General features: G+C 39.3%; 1 protein-coding gene across 1 annotated transcript; it reads right to left on the reverse strand.

The window, feature by feature from the left end:
• Nucleotides 1-9,754: 9,754 nt before the first annotated feature.
• LOC125372423 lies at nucleotides 9,755-10,843 on the reverse strand. The gene has a single exon (XM_048382421.1). It carries the CDS (start codon nucleotides 10,841-10,843, stop codon nucleotides 9,755-9,757), a length of 1,089 nt encoding a protein of 362 aa, XP_048238378.1.
• Nucleotides 10,844-25,469: the final 14,626 nt, after the last annotated feature.

Below are 25,469 nucleotides of genomic sequence, written 5' to 3' on the forward strand. Positions count from 1 at the left end.
AATGCCTAGCAGAACAAAAAATACAATTTAAACAGTAAATAAACATGTCTGGTGATTTTTTATCTCAAATTTCAAACTTGTACTGACAAAGTTTTTTATCACCCGTTCGTTTACCGGATTTTGCTGGAGGGGTACGGTGTAATTTTTTCCTGTGCATAATATTCGAATTGTTTTTTTCCAAATACTGAATTCGGTAGAAGGGGGTGCGCATTACACTTGGGTGTGCACTATACCCAAGAAAATACGGTATATAGCTTGTTGGGCTAACAGAAAAGCAAGAGTGATGGCTGCATAGCAATATCCTCTCTTTCTTTGTTTGTTGTGAGCAATATTCCAGCTATATCACAGCAGTCTGTAAATAATCGAGTCTGGGTCAGACAATCCAGTTATTGATATAATGAGCATCTATGTACACAATTGGGATACGACGACATGCATCAACAAAGTCAGTGAACCTGACCACCCGATCCTGTTAGTCGCCTCTTATAGCAAGCATGGGTTGCTGAAGACCTATTCTCAACTGGTATCTTCATGGGTCGGCCAAATGTGGAAATCAAACCCACGTTGGTCACGTTGGTCATCCATAACCTGCAAGAAGACTCATCCCCCTATCAATGACTGTCACGTGCAAAAACATGACAAACCAATCAGAATGCGCATATGACTTCAAGTACTTCCGTCAAAGAATCCCTCAAGAATAATGTTTGATTTTACATATGTCTTGCATTTAAAAATATACCTAAGATACAGTTAAATGTGTTCAGTCAGTTAAATGTGTTCAGTCATATTGTTAAATACTCTAAGTCCCTATGTGTTTTCAATAACATCTGGAACATATTCGATATCTGGGAGAAATATTATTCGTGAATCTTTACGCAATGAGATGACAATTCGTTTAGCTATGCCCGTTTGCGCTAAGACAGAACCCAGTCAAAAAAATGGCCATGAGGGGGGCACGAGTCGCTATTCGACTTGTCCCGGAATAACACGAGTTGGTCATGAATGTCACGCTGGTGTGATGAGTCATTCTTAACCACGAGGCTACACCTGAACATGGAAACATTCACACAAAACGGAGCCAATTAAGTATTGGCGGCATGTACTGATACGTAAAGAAAGCTCAGTATGGTAACAGTGAGAAAGGTAAAGTGAATGAACGTGGCAAAACCATTTCCACGATCACAAGTAAAGAAATCTCAGAGTTAATTGTGTGATCCTGATAATATCCCAATAGATACATCACAACTATATGCTATAGCATTGCAGCCAACTAGATTGTACATGAGATGCATCAACATGTGACGTTATTTACAGAAAACTTTACATGTTTCTGATTCTGTGGTCAAAGCTACAAGTTGAAAAGCTTTCGAAACTTCGGATATAAGAACTTCTATGTGGATCATATATTTTTTCAATGTTTTTCAAGAAATATATTTACAGGTTTACATGACTATTTGCACACTAGGTTACGAAAGTTCAAAATTCCAGATACTGGAAATAAACAAATATTTCCTTACAAATATTTTGTAACCAACACCAAGATAAATTCTAACATTTGGCATTTCATTTCTACGGATCACTTTTGTTATGTTCAGACATTAATTGGGTTTGGTCATAATATTTCCAGCATTGATATTTCACATGTTCAATAATATGTGGCTGCCCACATTGAGGCATCATATGGAATGGGATGACATTTGAATCATATTGCATAAGTGACAATAGGAGACAACAGCTGGCCATACTTTAACAGCTAGGCCTGGATAGTATTTAATCATTTCAATCTTTAAAATCATATGTCAGGTATGTCTTTTCAATAACCATCTTTCTTTGAACAGTTTAGACAGTTGAAACCTTAAAGTTTGCAGAACATAGGAGGTTCTGTTTGGTGATAAAGTAACTGTTAGATTGTCATCCCTACCTGTCTCATAACAAAACAGCCCCCAACATCCATTGATTGACCCAAAGTACCTTCAGTGAAAAATGTGTGCTTACTTCTTTCTTTATTTGATTCAGCTCACATACAAATAGTTCCAACAAATATTTATGCTTCATGTGAATCACAGAGTCGGTAGTTGATGTCCACACATGCCTTGAACAGTTTATTTATGAAATAGAATATAAAAAACAGAATGCCTACTGAAAAATGGAGGAAAATGTAATAATTTATTGAAGCCTTATTCTAAATTCATTCACAGTTCACATACACCTTTTTCCATTCATATGGTGTTCTTTTCTTGATTCCTTATGCAGAGTTACGTCCCTTGGGCAAGCCAGAAACCTATGATGGAGGAAAAATGGAGGAAAATGTAATAATTTATTGCAGCCTCATTCTAAATTCATTCACAGTTCACATACACCTTTTTCCATTCATATGGTGTTCTTTTCTTGATTCCTTATGCAGAGTTACGTCCCTTGGGCAAGCCAGAAACCTATGATGGAGGAAAAATGGAGGAAAATGTAATAATTTATTGCAGCCTCATTCTAAATTTATTCACAGTTCACATACACCTTTTTCCATTCATATGGTGTTCTTTTCTTGATGCCTTATGCAGAGTTACGTCCCTTGGGCAAGCCAGAAACCTATGATCATGGGTTGGAATCTGGTTCGTCATGTTTCACTGAAGGGATATACATTTAAGACCTGCATCATTTCGGGCTTTCCTCTTACATTACACTGACATATCGTGATATAACTGGAATACTGTTCAAAGTGGCATTAACCATCACTCACTCACTCTTTGCGATCCCTTACTGTACTACTAACGAAAACTACCTGTGTGGCATTATGAACAGAGATGGTCGGTGGTTTCATTCCCTGTCTGTGTCATTCCAAAAGATGTTAACAGATGTTATTTGTTGTTCCTCTGCCTGGTGTTTGGCATTGGTCAGCTTGGAGGCAGTTTGTGTTTGAGAGAGTTGAACTATATACATTGGGCAAACACTACATAAATCCAGACAAGTATCAGCAGCCACACACACATGCATGCATGTCTCTGGATAACAAGGTGAGGTGAGGTGAAATTGGGTTAACGTCGCGTCCAAGATTATTGCACTTATATAGCGACGTGCATGCACGTGTTTGCGTGGCTGCTTGTACTAGTCCGGACTGATGCCGATTTATAGTGCTAGCTCACTGAGATACCATGCCGCAGTTTAACATGAATACCCCACTCAGACACAGTATACTGACTCCGAGCCGACCAGTCCTTGTTTTAGCCCCTTTATGCCGAGCGCCAGACAGGGTAACAACAAGTACCATCTTTTAGCGTCTTTTGGTATGACGCGGCCGGGGATCGAACCCCGGACCTTCCGCTCTCCGGGCGGATGCTCCACCACAAGACCACGGAGGCGGCCTAGAGATATTAGATTGCAAAGGGAATACAAGGGCTAAGAAGGGAAAGAAATAACAGAAGTTTAAAAAAACAGACATAATCAGGGAATCCAACCACCAATCATAGGGTTCTGGCATGCCCAAGGGATGTCTCAGCACAGCGAAATACGGCGCCTCAGATTACTGGACCATCCAAGCTCTGGATCACAAAGACAAAAACAAATGTTGGACCATGATGAATTCTTCTATTTGTTCATCCCAAAAGTTGCTATCTTCGTGATGTAATGATCAGACTCTTATGACCTTCATGTTAATGCATTGCTCAAAACAGTTCAGGAAATATATGTAAGTATATGAGGCACACCTCAAACCGAGGGAATGACTTTCTGGTTCTATTTTTATTCACATTCATGTTTTGTTAATCTAACATGTAAACTACCGTAACATTGCTCCGCCATCAATTTGGTCATACTAATCTTCCAAACCAATAATCAACCTGACGTGTCTTTGCAACTCCTGCAATGTTACCCGCTTGAAGCAGACTGCATGGCTGTTTCCAACGCTTGTTTACCACTGTGTGTACTGAGTTGATATGGCCTCACACTTACCCAGTTACACACTACACACCATGAAAGTTGCCACTCCTTCATACTGTGTTGCAGCAAGCAAAATAAACATTTCATTTCTTAACCTAACTTCTGTACAGGTTTAATCAGGTGTATTACAAGTTGAGAGATTTATGTGCAGATATTCAGATAAGTAAGTTATTTATTAACGTGCTGGGTTCCAGACCATAACTGTACACAATTATGTGAACATGTTGACTATTTGTACCAATTGATTCTAAAGGCATCAACAACAGGTTAATGTTATCTAAATAACTGACTTGAGTGAAAATCATGAATCATATATTGGACAACAATTTCTGTTAATTGGATTCCACACCCTGACAATCTAAGCAGGTCCTTTTTAAAGGTAAAGTTTTCAAGGTACAATATTGCAACTCAAGTTTGGACAAATGAAAATGATAAAATAACTGAAGGAATTCTATTTGACAATGTTGGTATTATTCATTGCTCTGTAAATAAAACACAATTCTAACTGGTTCATTTTTGTTAACCATTATTATTTTGACCTGGTACGGCTTGGTTTTGATACATTTCTCTTAAAAGGTTGAAAGATTGCAGATTGTTTGGCAGTAGTTGTGAGCCATCACAAACTTTAGACATTAAACAGACATCCTGAACCTGAATATAATACATATATTTTATATGCCTTTTACCAAAGCTTATGTGCATCTTTATTCCTTGGTGGTGGAGAAGCCTTGAAGCTGGCATGGCTATACAAAAATAAAGAGACGATCATAAAGAGCAAATCCAGGCACACGACTTTGTACATTGTGACACATGTTAGTTGCAATCCAATTTAGAAATGTGATTGGTTGCAATTGGTTGGTTTGCTGTTTAACGCAGCACTCAGCAATATTCCAGCTATATGACGACGGTCTGTAAATTCCAGCTAAATGACGGCGGGCGGTAAATATTCGAATGTGGACACGACAATCCAGTGATTGACATCATGTGCATCGATCTAGACAATTGGGATCGATGACATGCATCAACCAAGTCAGCGAGCCTGACCACCCGATCCCGTTAGTCGCCTTTTACGACAAGCATAGTCACCTTTTATGGCAAGCATGGGTTGCTGAAGACCTATTCTGCCCCGGAATCTTCACGGGTCTAGAAATGTGAATGTTTCAGAATGACCTGGTCCGAATTTGTTTTGGTAGATCCCTCCTCCCAATCACCCATGGAGTGGGGACTCAAAACAAAACTGAAGCATAATCACATGTGAAGCAGTTTCAGATGATGCTTGGACTTGGGAGGTAATTCCACAGGTTTTAAATGGTCAGTAATAAAACCAAACACTGCAATCATAAAAAGTCCTGCATTTCAGCCACCATTAAATGCAAATATCTCCCCACCAGTAGGATTGTTGTTTCATGAATTTATTTTTTATGTCTGGTTTTATGGCTAAAGACTCACTTCAGAGCTTTGTGAAGATGCAGATGGAATGACACATATATATCTTGTTGTACACAATAAATAGCAGATGTGCAGTTTCAGCACAAATGATTTTTTCTGTTATATGATGGCCTAGGACGTATTGTCTGGCAGGCATACAGAGGATGAAATGGTGTACATACTTGACACTGCTTCTGCCTTTGTCAATATTTTTATTAAATCCATCATGAGACCTTTAAAGCAGTTTAACATCACATATTTTCCAACAAGATTTATTTTCATCACCTACAAATAAAATTAATTGAGTTTATCATGAATATCAAAACTTAAATTAATAAGCATATGTCATCTTGTACAAATTCAAGGGTTTTCAAGCTATTTTGGTGATTTTCAAGGTTGACACTAAACATCAAGGCTTTTCAATAGAACCTTAAACTGGAGGCCTTTTCAAGCCTGTATGAACCTCTTGTACACAGTGGACAATGGAAGAAGGAAAGCAAGAAGCGGTCACCATCTTGGAAAGGACCCCAGTTACAGTATGAAATACTCCAACCCAAACGAAATGTCCACCATGTTAAATCATGGTCTCCACAGTTTACCATGGTATTAACATGGCATTACCATGGCTGTGTTCAAGATGACCATGGTCTACTAGGGTAAAGTCTTCAATGACCATGGTGTACCATAGTAAAGTCTTCAACGACCATGGTGTACCATGGTAAAGTCTTCAATGACCATGGTCTACCACGATAAAGTTTTCAATGACCATGGTCTACCAGGGTAAAGTCTTCAATGACCATGGTCTACCAGGGTAAAGTCTTCAATGACCATGCTATTCCATGGTAAAGTCTTCAATGACCATTGTTAAGTGTTTGATGCTACTTGACTTCATCACTACAAACCTATGACAACTAGAAGTGGTTGGTCATTGAATTTACTTCTCAGCTTCTAGAAGGCCATCAGACGACGCTCACAGTGACGTCATGCCTATATGCGTACAGTAAGGGAGGTAACTCTCAAGCCATCAATACGTAACATCTCCCCTTTTAAGGGTAACCTTTAAAGTCTTGAAACATTAATGCAATACTAATGGTAAAACAAGTCTTTGTTCTTAACAGCTCAGTTGCTGAAAACCGAAAGCATATTTGAAACACTTCCCAAACTTTCAACACAAGTTATGCAGTTATGAATTGATTTCGTCCTTAGTAAGGCACACAGTTCATAAAATAAAAACTAAACAGTTCTTTGTCCTTTCAAACAGGCTTACAGTCCATAACACAATTTTACTGCAAAACAGCTTTACTTTAAAGTTCTTAATTTGTAAGATAACCTCTGAATCTAGACGGTTGTTTGATCACACGACCACGAGAAGTTCTCTTTTCAGTTGTCTCACTTGACTGTCTAGTTGTCTGTGCAGGAATCTGAACTCTCTCTGTAGTTTTGCTTGATGTTTGGTCTACAGGCTTGTCAGTACAGTTCCTCATAGGAGTTTCAGCGGAAGTTCTTTCCACACAGAGATCTGGTTCTAACCGGTTCCTTTCAGCCATATCTGTATACACAAACAATGGAGGAGCTTCATGAGACTTTCTCAAATGTCGTCTGTTTCTGCGCAAGTTACTGCCATCTTCTGTACGCAGTTCATACGACCTCACATCCACCTGTTGTTCTATAACAGCTTTCTTCCACTGTTTGTCGAACTTAGTAGGCTTGACTCTTACCACATCTCCCTCCTTCAGAGCAGGAAGTTCGTTGGTGCCTCTATTGAAGTAGTAAGCTTGTTTAGATTTTCTACAAGCTATCTTGTCTGACACACCATCAACGGTCTTTGGTTGTAAAAGTGTACTTGCTGTTGGGAGTTTGGTCTTTGTTCTCCTGCTAAAGAGTCGCTGTACCGGAGAAAATCCTATTCCCTCAGTTTCGCCAGTCCAGGAGAGCTAAGTAAGGATCAGTTTGGGCATGTAGTGACTTTGTCATCAGCTTCTTAGCTATCTTCACCGCGCTTTCAACTTTCCCGTTGGATTGTGGGTAACGAGGTGACGACGTAACATGCTCAAATTCATAGTTGTCTGAGAACTTACGAAAAGCTTCAGAGTTGAACGGTGGACCATTATCGGAGATAATCTGATTTGGAATCCCATGTCTAGCTAGATGTGACTTGAGCTTCTTGTTGATTTCAGGAGCTTTCTTGCTGTGGAGTCTGTCAACTTCAAAGAAGTCGGAATAATAGTCCACAGTAATCAAAAGTCTTTCTGATCAAACTCAAACAAATCGCATCCCAGTTTCTCCCAGGGACGAGTAGGAATATGATGACTGATCAAAGGCTCCCTGCTTTGGTCTTGTTGTAGGGTGTTGCAGGTTTCACACTTGCTTACAAGATCTATTATCTCCTGTCCCATGTTCGGCCAGTAGACAAGTTCTTTTGCTCGTCGTATACACCCTTGCACACCGATGTGGCTTGAGTGAATTCTCTCCATGATGTTGCCACGAATACTTGCAGGTACAACAACACGCTCGCCCTTGAATACTATGCCATTCTTCATAGAGAGTTCGTCCAGAAAGGTAAAGTACTCACGTACTGAGTGTGGTACATCTTCCTTTGACGGTAGCCAGCCTTGCTGTATGAGCTGCATCAGCTTGCTCATGCAAGTATCTTTACTTGTGGCTTGTTTCAGTTCAGCTAGTCTCTGTTGAGATATGGATAAATGCTCGACTATTTGAATTGTCTCAATGTCAATAGCTGTTGGGCTCCTCATGTCTATCATCAACACTTGGCCTTCATCAGTGATCAATTGTCTGTCATGTGGTAAGTACGCACGACTTAATGTGTCAGCCATGAACATCAGGCTTCCTTTCTTGTACACCACTGTAAAGTCGTACTTCTGCAACCGTAGCATCATGCGTTGCAGCCTTTTAGGTGCGCTCAGGAGGCTCTTTCTCAAGATGGACTCTAAAGGTTTGTGATCTGTCTCTATGGTCACCTTGCGTCCATACACATTTGGTCAAAACGTTCCAGTCCAAAGACTATTGCAAGCATTTCCTTTTCTATCTGAGCGTAATGTTGCTCTGTGCTTGTCATTGATCTGGATGCATATGCCACTGGTTGTCCATCTTGCATAAGACATGCTCCGAGGCTACTTTGTGAAGCATCACATTGGAGATATGTGACAGCTTCATTATCAAAATATTTCAGAACAGGAGGTTCTGACAGAATGTGCTTAATCTTCTCCAAGCACTGTCCATGTACAGTGTTGTCCCATCGAAAGTTCACTTCACCTTTCAGCAGATCTCGCAGTGGAGCGGTGATTTCAGAGAGATTGGGTACAAACTTTTGCACATAGTTGACCATCCCCAAGATGCGTTGCACACCTTGTTTGTCAGTAGGTGAAGGCATTTTCTTGATAGCCTCAACCTTGGTCTCATCAATTTGGAGTCCATCAGCAGTGAGTACATGACCCAGGTAGGGCACTTTTTGCAGTTTCAACTTCAGTTTAGACTCTTTCAGTTTGATGTCCTTCCCTCGACAACAATTAAAAAGGGCGATCAATTTCTTGTCGTGATCGACCTCAGCATCCTAATCAGTTTCTCCCACGCCGTAAACTAAGATATCGTCATGAATCGCACGAACACCATCCAGTCCAGATATGGCATCATTCAGTCGTCGTTGGAACTCTTCAGGAGCTGGTGAGAGGCCAAATGGCATACGGAGCCAACGGTACTTTCCCCAGGGAGTTTCAAACGTGGTCAGGTAACTGCTCTGTTCATCCAACTGAACATGCCAGAACCCATTTTTGGCATCCACCAAAGAGAAACATTTGGCCTTGGCCAACTTAGGCAACACATCATCTATAGTCATTATCGGATAATGGTTTCTCTTAAGTGCCTTGTTTAACGGTTTCGGGTCGATACAAATCCTGATTTTGTTTGTCCTCGGTTTCTGCACCACCACCAAAGCTGACACCCAGTCTGTTGGTATGTCAACATGTGTAATAATCTTCTGCTCCGTCAGTCTTTCCAGTTCAGATTTCAGCTGAGATTGTACAGCAATAGGAATCTTGCGACAAGGTAACTGTACTGGGGTTACAGTATTGTCAACCTCCAAGTGTAGAAAGCCTTCCAGAGTTCCCTCACCATCAAACAAATCCTGATAATTTTGTTTGATATCAGTGATTTCCAGTTTCCCAGGCTCAAGTGAAGAGTCAGCAGTTAGATTCACCTCGGGTGATTCCATCAACAGAATATTGTCAAAGTTCACAGTGATCAGTTGCATCTGTTGAACAGCTCGTGCCCCTAATATTGGTTTGCAACCCTTCTCAGACACAATTAGAAACTCAACACTGTACCTGCGGCCATTCTTGGGGTTTTGTAGTGACACACGTATCTTCCCAAGAGGTTTTGTCTACATTCGCATTGTGGAAATCAGATTAGCGTCCAATTTACTGAAGTTGTCATCCCTGAACACTTGAGTATACACAGAAGAAGGCAGAATGTTAACAGTTGACCCACAGTCAAGTTGAAATTCAACTTCCTCTCTATTCACAACCAATGTTGCAAATATCTTTTTGGGGTAATTCTGATTGACCAAGTTCATTTCATCAACTTGTACAGAATTGACACAGTCAGAAGTTACAGACATTACAAACTCTTCAGACTCACTATCTTCAGTATCACTATCCACCATGTGAACCCTGTCTTTGCTCTTTCCAGGACACAAAGCAGCAGAGTGATTTCTCTTTTTGCATTTTGCACAAGTCTTACCCCATGCCGGACATTCTTTCTTTTGAAACTCATGCCTCTTTCCACAGAACTTACATTTGAGCAGTTCAGATGTTTTGATCTGTTGCTTAGCATTAGGTTTCTGTGACTTGTTGGGTTTCCTTTGACTTACAAACTGAACATCTTCAGCTTGCGATAGTGATTTCAGACGTCTCGTCGCACTTTCATGCGACCTACAAATATCTATGCAGTCCTTTAAAGACAGTTTTGAAGCTTGTAACAATCTCTTTCTTGTTGCATTATCGCAGATGCCCATTACCATCCTGTCACTGGTCAATGACTCCGCTAAATCCCCATAGTTGCAACTCTTTGCAAGATTTCTTAATACTGCAACATAAGGATCAATGGACTCGGATTGTTCCTGGTCCCTTCTGTTGAAATTGTATCTTTCCCAAGTTTCATTTGTTTCCCCTATACAATAATGTTCAAGTTTTTCCAGTATTTTGTCCACCTTCCGTCTATCTGCTTCATTTTCAAATTCTAATCCATCTACAATGTCTAAGACATCTGGACCAATACATGTCAATAGGGTAGCCGATTGACATTCCTCACTATCAGTCTTAGTGCGAGAAGCAAGTTCATAATTTTCCCACATTCGTTTGAATTTCTTGAAATTTCTAGACAGATCACCTTTCAGATCTAATCTAGTAGGCAGTGGAATGTTAACTGGTATGTGAACAACTTGGAGTGCAGCCTGATTACCTTCTGCCATGATCAGTCTAAAACAGTAATCAAGCAATATGGCGTAATGGCTTTCCGTAGATTCAATTACACACAGAATAGTATTCAGTCAGTTCAGATAGAAAACACCGTTGTTCTCATAGATCATATCAGAAACAGTTTAGATTACTGGTTGAAATCCCTTACAGTCAGAGTATATATCAAATTTCACAACAAAATATGACACAGTTCAGTAGATTTACCACGCCGTATCGGTATCACGAAAATAGGTGACATGCATCAGAAACGCACACGGTCAGTCAGACAGGGAACAGAAACAGTCAGAATAGGGAATTTCAACACAGTCCAATGTTATGATAGCAATCTAAGTTTTACTTCTGACACCATGTTAAGTGTTTGATGCTACTTGACTTCATCACTACAAACTTATGCCAACTAGAAGTGGTTGGTCATTGAATTTACTTCTCAGCTTCTAGAAGGCCATCAGACGACGCTCACAGTGACGTCATGCCTATATGCGTACAGTAAGGGAGGTAACTCTCAAGCCATCAATACGTAACAACCATGGTCTACCAGGGTAAAGTCTTCAATAACCATGGTCTACCAGGGTAAAGTCTTCAATGACCATGGTCTACCAGGGTAAAGTCTTCAATGACCATGGTCTACCAGGGTAAAGTCTTCAATGACCATGGTCTACCAGGGTAAAGTCTTCAATGACCATGGTCTACAAGGGTAAAGTCTTCAATGACCATGATGTACCAAGGTAAAGTCTTTATTGACCATTATGTACCATGGTGAAGTCTTCAATGACCATGCTGTACCATGGTAAAGTCTTCAGTGACCATGCTGTACCATGGTAAAGTCTTCAATGACCATGGTCTACCACGGTAAAGTCTTCAATGACCATGGTCTACCAGGGTAAAGTCTTCAATGACCATGGTCTACCAGGGTAAAGTCTTCAATGACCATGGTGTACCAGGGTAAAGTCTTCAATGACCATGGTCTACCACGGTAAAGTCTTCAATGACCATGGTGTACCAGGGTAAAGTATTCAATGACCATGGTCTACCACGGTAAAGTCTTCAATGACCATGGTCTACCACGGTAAAGTCTTCATTGACCATGGTCTACAAGGGTAAAGTCTTCAATGACCTTGCTGTACCAAGGTAAAGTCTTCAATGACCATGGTCTACCAAGGTAAAGTCTTCAATGACCATGGTCTACCAGGGTAAAGTCTTCAATGACCATGGTCTACCAGGGTAAAATCTTCAATGACCATGGTCTACCAGGGTAAAGTCTTCAATGACCATGGTCTACCAGGGTAAAGTCTTCAATGACCATGGTCTACCAGGGTAAAGTCTTCAATGACCATGGTGTACCAGGGTAAAGTCTGCAATGACCATGGTCTACCAGGGTAAAGTCTGCAATGACCATGGTCTACCAGGGTAAAATCTTCAATGACCATGGTCTACCAGGGTAACATCTTCAATGACCATGGTCTACCAGGGTAAAATCTTCAATGACCATGGTCTTCCAGGGTAAAGTCTTCAATGACCATGGTCTACCAGGGTAAAGTCTTCAATGACCATGGTCTACCAGGGTAAAATCTTCAATGACCATTGTCTACCAGGGTAAAGTCTTCAATGACCATGCTGTACCAAGGTAAAGTCTTTGATGACCATTGTGTACCATGGTAAAGTCTTCTATTTCTTAGGAAATGGGAAACCATTTGGACTGAAACTCAGGGAATGGATACGCTTTGAGTACTGTACTTTCTTGAGTATAGTGTGAACCCATGCACCTCTGGGGAATGCAATATTTTGGAAAGAAGGATTTTTCGAGTATTATGAGCAGTCGAATATTTTCTTGAAACATTTCAGATACAGTCATCATATCAAAGGTCAGCGGAGAACTTGTACAAAACATCATTGTCATGTGTACATTGTGCCACTGTGTGAATAAAGACAACTGCCTATTGAATAAAAATAATGCTGTCTGATGTACATACACGAATTGACACCATGAACTTTGACATTGTTTATGTGGGAGAGGGGTAAGCACAAACAATGAAGAAAAGCCTGATTGAAGTTATTTTTAAACAATAGGCCCTAAATAATCTATTCAATTGTACTTACTTACTGGTACTTACCGATAAAGTTACTGAGTAGATTTGTAAAAACACATACAGGTATTTAAGACTGAAATTTTATTTCTCATCATTCTTAATCATGGTGTCGAAGAGAACATCCAACACATGTGGACAGAAATTAAGGATTGTTGCGTATGCATAGGAAAATGGCATCCGAGCGGCTGGACGGACGTATGGGTGTTCTGAGTCAGACCGTGGAGAAAAAACAAGTCAAAGTTGGTGGTCATGCCAAAAAGTAAGAAAGCAGACAGGGGAAAGTCAGCCGCCTTCCCCGCCGTTGAGGTAGAGCTGATAGAGTGGGTGAAGGAGCATCAGATGGCAGGTGTGGGTATCAGTACGACTGATATCCGCATTAAGCGCCTCGACATCGCCAAGAAGTTAGGCATCTCCCAAGGTGAGGTGAGGTGAAATGGGGTTTAACGTCGCGTCCAAGATTATTGCACTTATATTCTCCCAAGGTGATTTCAAGGCCAGCATTGGGTGGGATTGTAACTTCATGAGTCGTCATGAACTGTCAGCCAGAAGAAGACACACATTGCACAGAGACTGCCAGCTGACTTTGAAGACAAGCTTCAAGAGTGTCAGCAATTTGTTATCAAGTCACGAGAGAGAGAGAATTACAGCCTTGCCCAGATAGGAAATGCAGACCAAACACCTGTCACCTTCGACACACCTTACCAGGTGACAGTCAGGTTCAAAGGAGAAAAGACCGTTACAATCAGAACAACAGGGAGTGAAAAGAACTGCTTCATGGTTATGCTCTGTGTCACAGGAGACGGCAACAAGCTAACGCCCTATGTCGTTTTCAAGAGGAAGACACTGCCAAAGAACGAACCTTTTCCCAAAGGAGTCGAAGTCCGCGAACATGAGAAGGGCTGGTTTTATGGAGATATGACTGAAGATTGGGTCAGAACAGTGTGGGAGAGGAGATCTGGTGACCTGCTTAGGGAGAAAAGTCAACAAGTATCAGATGCATTCTGATGCCATCGCCTGCCATCAGTGAAGAGACAGTTTAAAACCATGAAGACAGATATAGCTGTCATACCTTGGGGGCTTACAAGTCTTCTTCAGCCACTGGACGTCTCTTTGAACAAGCCATTTTAGTCAATTCTACGATCATAGTGGAACCAGTGGATGGCAGAAGGGCAGCAGACAACAGCAGCGGCAACTGGCCGCATCCGTCGTCCTGATATGGCATATGTGTACCTGGATTCTGGAAGCTTGGTTTGAACTCCCAGAGGAAATGGTAACCCATTCATTCAAGAAGTGCTGTATAACCAATGCCTTGGATGGAACCAAAGATGAAATACTGTCCGAAGACGAAGTTAAAAAGTTACCCACTGACGACGAAGATGACGCCCAGGAAGTGTATAATGCTGACAATATCACTGACACTGTCATGGACAACATCTTTAATGATGAAACCGACACTGACTTCGTGGGCTTGGTCAGTGATGTAGCTGTTTAAGAATGAATCATAAACATTATGAAACCTATGAAACAGTGACAGAAACAATAGTGATTGTTGTATACAGTAATGTATGTTGCATGTGACTATGTGATGATGGTGGCATAGCCGTGTATTATTAATGTATTATTCATTATTATTTATTTGTATTTATTGATATGAATCTGAAGTACATTGTGATTGTACTATATGTATATTTGGAAGTGTTTAAAATGTATATGTGATGTGATGACTGGAATGTATGATAAATGAAAAGAATGATGGCTTGTAAGAAATTTAAATTAATTTATAACAGTAGAATTGTTTTGTCTTTACTGCAATATAATGTCAGGGGTCATTCCCGGGGTATGGGACAGTTTTCACTGGACACCAGTCAGACCAATCAGTGACTTGGATTGAGCCACGCTACCACAATGAAAAAAATCAAAACATTGTCTATAACAGAACAAATAACAACAATTTCGACTTCTTATGGGTCGACATATTGGATATACAGTGATCCCTCGCTATTGGGCTCTTCGATAAAGCGCTACCTCGGTTACTACGCGCGGTAACGCATGGCTCCCAAAATTTATGTACACTTTTAATACTGAGAGTTTTACACAGACATAATTATGTAATATATATCTATTCGTTCTTCATCAACAACAAGTCGCAGATGGCGTCAGTCAAGTTGGTGTAGCTGTAAATTAATGTGGGATTGCCTCATGCAGAATTTCAGCTAAAATGACATGTTTCAATAGCCTATATAGCCTATATTAAAATGATATGAGTAAAAATACATATGTAACAATTCAGATAAGGCTAATCAATGATCATTTAATCTAATAATGTTCATATAAATATAAAAATAAAACAGACGAATAGAAAACAGTATCAGTAGTTTATTCCGTTCGTTGACACTTGATGTCCGGTATATATACTGGATGTTTTGTTTACCCATGGGGAGAAAAATACCAGAAACCATATGTTGGAGTGTCCCCCTCTGTGCGGTTTTATTTTCTGAAAAAAGTGAGCACTATACTCAAGAAAATACGGTAAACATCATCAAGCCGTGTCTCAGTCCTGTCAAGATCGACCTGGGTAATCCGTCTCAAAGGAGAAAATGTATCCCCCAGACAGATGAGCAAAGTGCTCTAAGCATACAGCATCTATGATACGATTTAAATATCGAATTGAATAAAAAAGCAACCATGCCTGGAGTTTTTGTTTCTTTCAGACGGTTATAATTCTTTTCCAGGTCTCTTGGCAAACACTTCACATAATCTGGTGGGCAAATATTTTTCAACCTGTTGGAAATAACCTGTCTGTAATGACAAAATATGGTTTACAATTACTGGTTGGTGACAACCACATGTATAACATCTTGGTAACTCCCAAGAGGAGGGGCGGTCAGGTAGCCTAGTGGTTAAAGCGTTCGCTCGTCACGCCGAAGACCCGGGTTTGATTCCCGACATGGATTCAATGTGTGAAGCCCATTTCTGGTGTCCCTGGCCATGATATTGCTGGAATATTGCTAAAAGAGGCGTAAAACCATACTCACTCACTCACCCAAGAGGACTCCATGCATGTAGTTGGGTGCTACTCCAAGGACAACACCAAACCACGGCACAGATGCCAGGCCTGTCATGCCACAAACACCTTCAGGACGACAGGTCTTTGCTGCTTGTGGTCCCTTCTGATATTTGATGTCATCCGATTTTCTACTGTCAGGTCTTTCAGAATGAGGCTTGTGGGGATAATGACGAGCATACCCTCTTTCATGAGTCACAGTTTCCCCCTTCTTCCTCACGCATATCGTGCTGCATCCAAAGCTTCCATTGTGCATGTCCATATTTAAAACCTATGGCTTGGTTGGAAGGTCTATTGTTGCAAGTAAAACTGCCACTTTCACAACAAAGGGATCATGAGCAGCTGAAAGTTGGATTGATATGCCATTCCCACACAAGGTACACATTTCCTCACCAAACACCAGCATATATTGTTTAAATGGTGGATTACCTTTGCCTTGCCAAATTCCTGCTATCAGAATATATTCTCTTGCAAATCTCTGAGATGGTGGCAATTCATTAATGGGCAGAAATATAACCTTAGCTTCACTTCAGATGAGTAGTAAGGGGGAATTCCGTCAGTACTAAATACTGTGCTTTTATTGTGTGGACTTGCAGGGAACATGCCTTCTTCACAAAGTGTCCTCCAGCTTTCTTCATCAACTACATCAGTAAAGTACTGTCGGAAATGCTAGAAAACTGCTTTTTGCCTGTTAAAAAGGGATATAAGTTTTTACAGATTGTTGTTATTGAAATATCGAATAACTACCAAACACCCTACCTGTGGTTTGAAGTATTTCAGTCACAAGGCTATCGACAAGTTTACAGGGGACAAATTCGAACAAAAACATGAAGTTCACATTTATTCCAGTGATGGCAGTCTCGAAAGGACTATAGAAATATGCACACATGACTCCTATACAATGATAATAATCTAGTCTTCATAAAACATCTACTCCACACACAAAAATCTTTTTGAGAAAATTCTAGATGTGCATCTTCTAAAATGACAAAATGACGCTGCGTTTTTTTTGTTAACATTGCTCCCATGATGCATGTTACATTACACTTTCATAGCCATAACCACGGTACACGACATGGAGTCTGTACTGGGAAATGCACACAAGTTCGTTACACTTTAGAGAGATAGAGGGAAACCATCTATTAATTTAAATAGGGTGAATTACCGAACTGCCCAAGCTATGGTGTTTTCAATTCATACCATCAGTCTACAGTATGATAAGAAAACAAACAGGTATAGGGGTGGTCTCAAAAACAAAACTGAGGCGTAAAAGGATTTAGACAGCTTTGATACAGGGTGATTAGGCGTATAGTGTAAAGCTTTATGAGCAGAAGGTAACCCTGATTTGTAGTAAAATTTGGGAGGAATTAAAGATACAGTTAATGTTTCCCGGACTGCACTATTGCTCTCTAAGAGATGGGATTTCGATACACTGCGTGTGGCGATGTCCGAGCACTTTTCAGTGGAAAATATTCCATCCTGTCTGTGAGGTCACATTATCGCTGAACCATTCATAACTATCACAGTCAGGGCATCCAGATAATTTACCTTGGTGAATCATTCCACACTACATGTGGCTATTGGCAGATGGACAAAAAGCACCCATGGTACCATCAGGTAAAGGTAATCGCTGCAACCAATGATATGGGGCTTATTGATGGATGTTTTCGAGGCGAAAAAGAAAACTGGAGATTTTCATAAGGAAATTATAGGAGGTGATGTGTTCATAGACTGGTTGGAACTTCAGCTATTGCCCATTTTAAACAACGTCAGTGTGATTGTCATGAATAACGGCAGTTAATTAATATAACGTCCAAGAATCAGATACTGTCGCCCAAACCATGAGTAGTCTGAAGGCAACTATACAGGAATATATGACATTGGTCGACTTCAGACCATATGAAACGAAAGTTCAACTCATGGAGAAAATTCGGCTGAATAAGAAATTAGTAAAGTACAAGACATATGTGCTGGCGGCACAACACGGTTACGTTGTCTTACGTACGGCAGTCAGACATTGTGAGCTCATCCCTGTTGTGTCTATCTTGGCTAAATGTACAAGGTTCGTGGCAAGACAGAACACAACATTCAAAAGTACAGATTCATATACGTCATCAGCGGAGATACATGCTACCTCAAGAAACCATTAGAACAACAAATACTTCTGGATTCCAAAACCACAACCTTCCAATACTCATCCCGTTTCATAGCTCTTCACTAGTCCATGTTTCCAAGCAAATATAATGCAGTACATATCCTAAATTGCTACCTCATCAATGCATGTCAATTAAGTACAATAACAGCAATATTTTTAGACCATCCCCAACTCGGTGACATTTGCACCTGGGAGAATGCACAGGACTGTGTGAGGTCATCACCTCAGGTTATAGGCCATTTCATACATGCATGACAACACACGAATATTTTCTTAGTTTATCATCATTTTACCTGTAAAAGTACATTTTAAGGGTAATCACAGTGTCAGTTTGGATAGGCTAGATTAGGGCATTTTGCGTTATCTTGATATATGCTCTTTTTATAGTCCTATGACTGATATTTATTAAATGAAGCCAGAAAAGCAGTTTTCTAGCATTTCCGACAGTACTTTAGCAAGATTTGATGGAAATTGGATGCGTATGGTTAAGTGGTTTGAATTTGCAAACTTGGATTTTTTTCTTTCTTTCCATTGTCCATAGGGAAGACTGATGATTGCTTCATCGGAGCATAAGGAAGGCACCCAAATGAAACGAACAGGTAGGTACTTCAACACATCATGATCATAGTTAATTCCTCATTTTACAGTGTAACTCTGCTCAGGAAAAGTAAACCCGTCACTTTGGGCTTTCCTCAGATATTCAGTTGTGATGTACCATATCGCTATGCATAAGACGAGTTTTTCATACCTAGAATGAGGGGGTTAAGAAGGGAGGTCATCTTATACACGAGGTCGAAGATCTCACGTTTTTTTCCAGTATTTCACTTTCAGCTTCCACTGGCGATGTCAACCGGCGTTCGATAGCCAGCCCAGCATTTGACAAAAAAACTTCACATTTCGTCCTAAATAACTGTTCCAATAACTATTTACATACATAAACATGATTTGTATCTGTTTTCCTTGAATAAAGTTTAATCATTTCTGCAAATAAAATTGAAATGACCCTCGCCTCGATCCAGATTGTCAAGCCAGCTGACACAGTAAAACAATCAACATCTGTGAGTAGAGAGCCGGAAGTACTGGTAAGCATTTGCATATTTCACACGTGACCTAACATGTGATAACCGGTGAAGCTGAAATCAATTCCCGTTGTTTTTACAGTTGTATTAACACCTGTTGAGACGGTGTGTATAAGTGAATGTTGAATAAACACGCTGAATGTGAAGCAAACATAAGCCTAGTTAGATACAACATAGTGAATTGGCGATTAAATTACTCACCATTGTCTCACCAAAGATCAAACCCATTGTTTCTTTTCATAGTCGGAGAGAAGCCGTGTAGTAGATTTAAGGATAATAGAATGGTTGAGTATTTGAGTAGACCATGGATGGGTATAAATAATTTGTTATTCGTTGACTTGACATACCTCATCATGAATGCAAAGAGAAAAGGATTTGCTTACAACGCTGCTTTCAAGATCAAGGTGGTTTCCTTTGCTGAAAGTGCAAATAACTGTGCTGCTGCACCTATGTTAATGATTGACTGTGCATTTTTTCCGGTTCATTGAAGTATGAATAAAAAAAACGATGTGCAAACTGTATGAATCCGCATAGCGGATTCTTACAAAAGTTATATCACGACATGTCAGCTGTCAGAAGCTGGGAGGAAAGCCAAAGTGATGCAGGTCTCATTTGCCTTTAGAAAACAAGACATCTTTCATTCTAAAATATATACATATAAGGAACAAGTGACTTGAATGTAGCTATCATTTAGATGTACATGTACAATGCAACATCTAATTTAAATCCAAATTTTACATCATGCAAGAACAGCATGGGATGCAGGTGCACACAGAAGCCCAAGGGATGTGTGCCCATAGCGGAAATCACTAATGCAATTGAGCAAAGCACATGCTTAAAAATGCCTCCGAAGAAACTACATAAAGGCAAATTGTGGGGATGTCAATATCTCAATTTGCCCAAATGTTTGGCAAATCAAAATGTGTAATTTCCCCGACTGTGGGAAGTCAAATGGGTGAAATGGGAGAACTGGCCTAAGAAACTGACGCCCAGATATGATTGTCTCATTAGATTTACAACACTGTGAAATATTTAAATCTGCTCCTGTTTTCAATAGAGAATTCCTTCCAATGCCAGGAAGGTGAATTTCAACATCTTCCATTAAAACCCGTTCTAGGAACCCCGCCTGAAAGCAAGGCGAGCTGTGAATGGTGTGACACTAACAACTTTTATATTGGGATGGGCTAAGCAACACCAGGGGCGGTATTCACAAAGCTTCTTAGAATTTTCTTAGAAATTGACTGAAGTTTTCTAAAAAATTCTTAGCTAAGAAAAAATCTTAAGTATCAATTCACAAACAGTCTAAGCATGATTCTTAGCAAAGTATTAGTATAATATCTAAGAGTTTTCTTAGTCTACCCCGTTGCATCTTGGGATGTAAAGTTTTGACTAAGAATATTCTTAACACCTTTCGAGTGACGTTTTGGACATTCCCTTATCTATAAATAGCAACAAAACACGACTCTTCAGTGTTGAAAACGCGAAAGTAAAAAGTTTTGGCAGACGACCTATTTTCGATCGGCGGGAATATCGACGGCAGCCAGCGAACATGACTGACAAAAAGCGAAAACCCAACTGGTCTGAGGACCAAAACCTGCTCCTGACAAAACTTGTTGACGAAAACAAAGCGGTTTTATTAGGAAAGTTCGGGGCAGGCGTGACAGCTCAAAAGAAAAAGGAAAAGTGGGTGGAGTTGACCCACACGATCAACGCAGCCTTTCCAGGTACGGCAGACCATAAAGATAGTTTTTGGTATTGAAATATATTAAGATTCAAATAATGTTCAAAATTCTATTGTTATTCAAGATTTTAGTATTTTGCAAATTTTCACAGCAGCAACGCACATAAAATCGGAAGGATTTTTTTGGATAGAACTAGATTGTATTGTATAAGATCTATATTTTATTTAACATAAAATTTATTTTCAGGGAAAGAAAAAAATAAATGTTATTGTACAGGTTATCAGTTATATTACAGTGTCACATCCAGTACCTATTTGTTTATTTCTGAAATTTACATTACACAGTTGAGAATTGAATATTTTTATGTAAATCATAGGATGCATCAGAGCCCCCGAGGAGGTGGAAAAGAATTGGCATAACATCCAAAGTAAAGCCAGGGGAGAAATTGCAAGGTACAAGCAAGGTGTTATCAGCACAGGTAATTATTGTAGTTCACATTTTGCAACACTGAACTGTAATAGTAGTTTTACAGTGCATAAATCACCAGATCTGAGATACATTTAATCTTAATGTGTTACAATTATTGTTTATTCTAGCTTTCAAGTAAAAATATTTGTATTTGGTGTCTTTAAGTACATTTTGGTGTCCCATACAGTGTATAATCAATTCTTAAAAGTTTGAATTTACATATGTATATACAATTCTTAGGCTGTCTTCAATTGTTACTTTAGTATTATTTAACACATTGATTCGGAATAAAATATTCTCAGTTTTTCTGATGTAAGTAAAAATAATTTTCACTTCGACAGGTGGTGGTCCATCACCGTGCCCTACTTTGAGTGCCACATCCGAGGTAGTGTGGGATATTCTGGGGCAGGATAATGTATCCATATCTGGAATCCCATCAGCCATGGACACATCCCTCCTACAGGTGGTCAGCCTTTCTGACACAGTTAATGCAAGGTAATTCTACTGATGTATTCCCTTGCCCTTGTAGTGAGTATAATCATTCATATAGCATAACTCTACTTAAATGATTTGCTATGAAAAACTATTATGTAAGCAAAGTACCTCCCGTGTATAAGTGGTCATACACATTACTATAAAAGCATCCATATTAAATTATATAACACATCAATAACAGAGAATAACCAATCTTGATTATCTTCCTAAACAAATCCTGCAAAGTGCAAGATTGTGGTGAAAAGTATTTGAAGGGATCACTAAAAATTATTGATACTCCATGTGTTTGAAACTGATTATTACCTCATATTTTTACCCTATTCAGATACATAGATACTCAAAAACAACAATGACTAAAACATTTTCTGTCCATTTATAAACAGTGAATACAGTGACATGGCAGCACTTGACTTGCAGACACTCCAGGCCATGGGAGGAGCTGTCCCTACTGCATCAACAGTGTCTGTGCCTTTACAGCCGGAACCATCAGTGCCAGACACGGCCTCCTCAGCACTGGGATCCATGAAGAGACCAGCAGGATGGAGCACAGTCCAGGAGCCAAAGTCCTCGCGACAAACTTTCCTGTTGGGGGAAAGCTATGATGAGCTACTCTACAAGAAACTTAAACTTGAAACTGATTGTTTAAGTCTTAAGAAGAAAATTATGGAAATTCAACTTCAAAAACTGCAGAATGAATAAAATTTATATCTATACCATGTATGCATATCACTTTTTAAGGCCAGAGAGTTTACCATGTTTTCAAAATGTAATGTATTCTTTGAAGAGAAAGATTTGAAACCTATTTTGACAGAACCATACTCCTTTTCAGTTTAAATTTATCTTCAATAATATAATATTGGTTAATGTGTGAGGTTACAGTGTGTGAAATGTCATTTCTATCAATAGATACATTGATAACATGTCATAATTTGAATGTGTTTTCATTCAACCATATTCTCATGTTTTACTTCTGCTTACAGCAACATTGCATTTCAGGGTTCAAAATCTTCGTATTTGGGTGCCAATGATATGGATAAAATCAATAAAATGTAAGACCTTAGCTGACTAAGCTTGTAACACACTTTTTCCAGTTAAGTATTTCATTGAACAGTATTGTGTATCTGTGTTGAATGCCTTTCATATTTTTATAAGAATATTGTTCCCACAACAAGGAGGCAAACAGTTCAGGATAATGTCAAAATGATCCACAAAAGATTTTGTTAATCTATTTTAGGAATAGGGTACTAGTCATCATATTGTGTTACTTATCGCGAAACTGGAAGATGTCCATTATGGGGTGCCTGTCACTAATTGTAGAAAGTACTTGCTCCGTCTGTTGAGACTATCACCTGACAGGTATGTTTATCAGTGCTAAACAGTATTGTTATCTATGGCCAGTTGCCAGTGAGGATGAATATCTTATTCTGTGTCACTGCATTTGATATGACAAACAGGGCCAGTTACTCCAAGAAATTGTGATATGTATTACAACATGTATTTGCTAAATTTCTGAAATATGTATAAGAAATGCAGGAAGAATTTAAACGTGTTTAACTTTCAACAATGATTATGTATTGAAGACTTTATGTACTATCGTTCTTTTGAATTTACTACAATAAAATCTGTCTGTCATAAGATGTTTCTTACAAGAAGATAAATGTATTTTCATATACCAGGTAAGTAAACTGTGAAAATGCATTGCAATTGAACCCTTGAGCATTTTTTAAAGAATCCTTGAGATTCACAAATTATATATAATATTTAACAATTATAGTAACAATATTAAATTCATTAACCAGTTGTAATAAATTGTTTGTGAATTATTTTTGAAAAAAGGTAAACCTTATCAACTGATTCTTATACTCTTATTTGTTAAAATAAACTGTTTTTTTACTGAATTTTTTTGTTGTTGAATATAATTCATTAAATAGTGGTTTTACTCAATTAAAAGAAGAATTATCACTCACACTGAAAGTGAGTGTTTGCAAAGTGATTCCTGAAGGTCAAGTTGTGGCCAGGAATATCTCTCTCTCTGTAGGGGGCTGTCATGTCTTCATCCGGATCATTGGACTCACTGTCAGGTAATGGGATATTCCTTATCTTGCAGATGTTATGCAGAATTCCAAAACATGTTATGATTTTACATGCCTTAATTGGAGAAAGGCGAATCTCTCCATGTAAGACATGGAACCGTCTCTTGAGCTGGCCTATACCTCTTTCCACGACACTCCGGGTCCTTTTATGTGCTCTGGAAAACAAGTTCAGAACCCGTCTAATACACACACACACACACACAACAATTTACAGATACGTGTGTATTACAGTCAGTGTGTTCCATAATGAATTTCCACAAATTTGTTTCAGTTATCTTACAAATTGAGTAAAAAATCTGTCCATTTTATTTATAATAATAATGAAATCCAAACATTATTATGCTCTATTTCATCACTCAATGATTGAACATGAGTAGTCAATAATTATTGTGAAGTGTCTAAGCCCTTTTGAACTACAATAACGATTATCCAGTCTGTTAAGTGAATGGACGGATGTTTTAGTAATGACTAAAATATTTAGGCTTTTTTATACTTTGTAAAAAGTGATTCACATTTAACACATTGACCTATATATTTTTAGAATATTTTTTATTTTTTAAACATAAATGTTTTTCTTGCTTATCTGTCATTAAATATATTTCATATTTTTATATGGGTAATTTCTTAATGTTCACTTTCGATATATATATGCACAACCAAATATCTTTTCACATTTGAACACTTAAACTTTTCACAACAACCAATTCTCACTTTTGTAATTTTGAAGGGGGATAACTCTCATTACGATTGCGTGTTCACGAATGTAGGAGAATATTACCGATTGTAGGATGTCTGTGAGCCAGGATTTGGTCTCAGGTATGGCGTAAGCAGCCAGTTTCTGCAGGGGTAGCCACTATCTCCAAGTAGGTGACATCCGGTTGGCACGATGTGTCGTTCAAATAAAATATGAAGCCCGCTTTCGGTGAGTATTCTCGAGTCGTGTGTCAAGCCTGGCCACTTCGCAACAAGGTCAATTATCATATTGTTTGGATCGAATACAAGCTGTGTGTTTATACTGTGGTACTGTTTACGATTTACATATGAGGGTTCGTCGACAGATGGTGCAATAATCTGCACATGCGATCCATCAATCACTCCAACAACGCCAGGGAAGTGAGCGATGTTGTAAAACGCCGCTTGATTCCGACGAATGCAACCCTGTGTTGTCGGAAAGTGAATAAACTGGGATGCTATCTCGGCGTCGGACAAAGCTGACACTGTCTGCTCTATCGCCCGACTGACCGACGATTGGGAAAGACCCAAGTCATCCCCGTTGCATAATTGCATTTTGCATGTAGCGAAATAACGTAGCGTTGCTACAACCTTTTCAGTTCCTGTCATGGCATGAGAACGAGAGGTGCTAGGACATATTTTATCAGCAATTAACCCAGTCACATATTCAATACCACTTTTGTTTAACCTGTATCTTCTTTGTCAGAATATATTTGCAGTACATCTCGTCTAGCGGTGGTTTGTACAATACCTATGGCAGCCAT

This window comes from Haliotis rufescens, unplaced genomic scaffold, assembly GCF_023055435.1.
Source record: "Haliotis rufescens isolate VD_foot unplaced genomic scaffold, xgHalRufe1.0.p SCAF_4, whole genome shotgun sequence".
Classification (NCBI taxonomy): domain Eukaryota; kingdom Metazoa; phylum Mollusca; class Gastropoda; order Lepetellida; family Haliotidae; genus Haliotis; species Haliotis rufescens.